This window comes from Lactuca sativa, chromosome 5, assembly GCF_002870075.4.
Source record: "Lactuca sativa cultivar Salinas chromosome 5, Lsat_Salinas_v11, whole genome shotgun sequence".
Lineage (NCBI taxonomy): Eukaryota > Viridiplantae > Streptophyta > Magnoliopsida > Asterales > Asteraceae > Lactuca > Lactuca sativa.
The window spans coordinates 183,525,852-183,529,669 of record NC_056627.2 but is presented as its reverse complement, the minus strand read 5'-3'; the positions used below and the strand labels follow the sequence as shown (position 1 = coordinate 183,529,669).

At 28.8% G+C, this 3,818-nt stretch overlaps 1 protein-coding gene across 1 annotated transcript; it reads right to left on the bottom strand.

Moving 5' to 3' along the window:
* Positions 1-833: 833 nt before the first annotated feature.
* LOC111897281 (uncharacterized) lies at positions 834-2,517 on the bottom strand. The gene is made up of 5 exons (XM_023893245.3): positions 2,360-2,517; positions 1,663-1,777; positions 1,456-1,545; positions 1,252-1,350; positions 834-1,100 (listed from the first exon to the last, which is right to left on the bottom strand). The coding sequence occupies exons 1-5, from the start codon at positions 2,425-2,427 to the stop codon at positions 993-995; spliced, it is 480 nt and encodes a 159-aa protein (XP_023749013.1). The 5' UTR covers positions 2,428-2,517; the 3' UTR covers positions 834-992.
* Between the last annotated feature and the right edge of the window lie 1,301 nt (positions 2,518-3,818).

The window sequence follows — 3,818 nt, the reverse complement described above, 5'->3', positions numbered from 1 at the left end:
ATCAACAGATATTCAAACGCGTCTTTTAACCCGTAGATTTTTTGAATAATCAAACACATTTTACTTAATTCTTGAAATAACATTTCATAAATAAAATAAATGTTGACTTAAAAAACGCATTACATACTTGAGGACTTTCAATTGGAATTAAAATCACTATTATAATAACAACCCATTGATTTATGATTGTTTATTGCAATGACAGAGAATACTAATTGCAAACTTTCTAGTTGATAAATGAATATATTGATATATAAATGAAATCGGTGACTGTTTATGAAATATAAATAAAATGATTATCATGATTTTTGGTAGAAAACTGTAAATCTAGAGCTTAACTCCTTAAGTCTCATGTAAAAATAGTTTGGTCCTTGGTCTTTGCCCTTTGGACTTCCTATTGAAATTAAAATTGAACTTTAAACGATATAAACTATAAACTTATAATTCTAAAATTTATATGGGATAGATTATAAACAAAATAGATCGATGATGATCCATACTCGAACTCGAACCTTAATAAAAGGTTATGAAGGTCGAAACCTATTCCATTGACAGCCCTACCAATAATACAATAATATTTTTTAAACAAAATGTAAAGTTTAATAGTGATAAGTATACATATGTTATAGTTGGTGATACATATACACATAAAAGTTCAATGGTATTTTTATACAACTCTAATAATTTATTACCCTTATAGGTAATTATCCCAAAAAAATAATTATTGAAATTTAAATAAAAAAATAAATGTTACAGCAAATAATTTTTCAGTAAAAAAAGTTTCTTTAAAGAAAAATAAAATAAAATAAGCCTTATATTTGTTTTCTTCTACATAAGAAAATCATTTGAATCTATTAAAAGACAAATCAGAATATCCATGATTCCTTAAACATTACAAAGATGAACCAAAAACAAAACAAACAATATTAAACAGTACAAAGTTGCATCAACTACCACTTTAATTAACAACACAAAACTATGTCCTCTTAAACTCAAACAGTCTTTGTTTTGGAACCCTTCTTCTTGATCATTGTTCTCCTTGGAATGGAAGAGCTCTTCATTCCAATGAAAAACATGAGTGCCCCCAAAAGCGCCAAATTCTACATAAACCCAAAATTGTAAAAAAAAAATAAACATATAACAATACATTTTTAAAGATTTGTTTGTTATAGCTTTTTACTTTTATTTCTTTCTATTAAATCATTTACTTCGAAAAAACATTATACAAAAAGACATGTGAGACATACACACCTGTGTAAATTTGATAAAAAGTTGAGCAAATTCTTTCTTCTCCATGTCATAGTTGTAGAAATCATATAAAATGGGAGTAATAATCAGCTGGTGCAAAATCTGAAAAATAATGTTAAAAATAAAAAGTTAAATAATTATTTCTTAGCATAAAAAATCAAGAAAATGATGCTTATAATCAATATAATTAAAATATTAAATACTAACCAGAAGAAAAGCACCGATTTTACTGCTAAAGATGAAAAGCAAGCTTCCAATACCCTTCAAGACTATTGCTCCAGCAACCAAGAGTTTGATCTGAACGAATTATTTCTTATTTGAGCATTGTAGTTTTTTTTTAAAAAAACATTTTAAAGTACAAAATTCTAATAAAATGAAAAGTGCATTTTACTATTTCTTGTATTTAGGTATTACCTCAAATTCAGGCACTTGGAAACCAGTATGTGTTGTGACATGGTTTGTGAACACACTGAACTTGGGCACAAGTGCTTTTGCTGTAGAACCTCCATCATTGCCAAAATCATTGTACCTAAGTTTGATAAATACTCAAAAAAGTCAAGATAAATTACATGTTTTTTATAATTGTTTATGTAATTGACAATGTAAATTACTAATTGCACATCAACAGTATAAAAAGCCCCTTCGATGGAACATAAACATGTTCATTTGGCATTCTCAAAAGTGTTGGTCGTGATCTAAAAAGTTTATTTTTGAAATTTTACTCCGTTGAAATTTAAAGCTGAAAAGAGTTCACTTTAAGCCTTATGCAAAATAAGACATCTTTGCTGATGATATATACAACTGCTTGAAATCCGTAGAGTGTTAGATATATTTTTGGGGATAGAGTACAACAGTTTCGAATTTTTAGCTGAAAAGAGAAAAAGTTCAACAATATCAAGAAAGTACCACAATTTGAAATTGGAGTAAAAAAATTCATAGAACAGATTACACAAACACGGCTAATTTCAGCAGTCTCGTATCGACATTTGCTAACACAAGTAACCAAAAACAATCATAAACCAACAAATTCGAGATCCAAAAACAGATACACAAAGCAGGGAATCAGCACTAACATCAGCGTAATCAGATCTGGGGAATACGATAAACTTACTCTTGCCAAGCAGAGAGAACGAAGACGGAGACGAAGAGAACACGGCCGAGAAAAGATATGAACGCCATTGACGCAGCTCTGAGCTTTCTCTCTCTAGAAAAGGGAAGAGAGATCTCGCTCTAGAAGAGGAAAGGAGATCTTAGGTATGAGAGAAACTGATACGACTGAGTTAAAGCGCCTATTTAAATTCTTGGGAAATTTTCACCGGTCCCTCCAATACAACTTTAATGGCGAAATACATTCTGGTCCTTCATTTACTTCTATTAGTCAATTTTAGGACTTTAGATGTATAAATAGACAACTTGCCCCCCTCTATATAGTGGTTTCATACTTTCATATCTATTTAAGTATGAGTTTTTATCCCTATACATTTTTTTGTTCTTCTTTTAGAAAAGCAATGTCAAACAAGCACATAATACACACGTATGTCATCGATGAGTATAAAAATATTAGTGGCTGGTTTCAATGACCTTATAGAACAAAATAACATTTCATTATATACCAAAAGGGTTTTTGACTAAAAGATAATAAACCACAATGTAATTATATAAATTGTTTCTTTTTTTATGAGTCTAACCAATTATAGTAACAAATGGTAACGATGCATTTTTTATCTTATGCATCATATTCATTCATAACTTCGTTCGGTTGCACCAAGTAGAAATTACATGTTAGTATTTTAGGGTTTATGTGGGTATTGTTGTAGATAATAATTTTTTTTATAAAATTTCCTATATTAAAGCAACCTAATCAAGAATTGAGTTGTACAACAAAATAAAAACTCATAATTAGATAAAATCAAATCATAAATGTTGGATAAACTTGAACTATTCTTAATGTTTTGATTCACTTAATTCCTAATGATATATAACTATTCCTAAGACAATAGGCATATCTTGATAAAAAGAATATTTGTAGTAAGGAGCATTTGCAAATAGTAATATCTTTATTTTAATTGGCCATACTATATATTGTAAGAATTCAAAATAGATAAAAGTATTGTTATCTTTTACATCACATAACCATTAAAGAAAATCATTAGTTTTATATGTACTACAAAGAGACTACCTAAACAACTAAAATTTTAAACATATATTTAAAACTAAATAAATAAAATCAAATATAAACCTTTCAAAAGCTTATGTTTATTGTCTAACGGATTTGAACATTTTTAAAAACAAAAAATATGAAAGTTTTCTATGCGAAAAGAAGTTGATGGTCACTTGGTGGAACTTCTTAAAATGGAGTGCATAAGTTTTATAGGTTATGGAAACGTAAGGGGGGTAAAAGTAAAAGTATGCTACGGTATTGACTCCAATCAAAATTCAAACATTATCTAGGAAAAGGTACTTTGTATTACGAAAACGTGTATATGTCGATAGCCACGTCGAATCAAAAGGGTCTGCACCTAATCTAGCACAATGGTCGGCTACACCCACACGTCGGTTTTTGTGTACAA

What these genes read in the sequence shown, in the direction of transcription:
- LOC111897281 (XM_023893245.3), bottom strand. Translation starts at nt 2,427, where the DNA reads ATGGCGTTCATATCTTTTCTCGGCCGTGTTCTCTTCGTCTCCGTCTTC. An exon ending in TCCAAGTGCCTGAATTTGAG is followed by an intron (nt 1,546 to 1,662) that starts GTAATACCTAAA and finishes TAATTCGTTCAG; the next exon opens with ATCAAACTCTTGGTTGCTGG. An exon ending in TTTTTATCAAATTTACACAG is followed by an intron (nt 1,101 to 1,251) that starts GTGTGTATGTCT and finishes GGGTTTATGTAG; the next exon opens with AATTTGGCGCTTTTGGGGGC.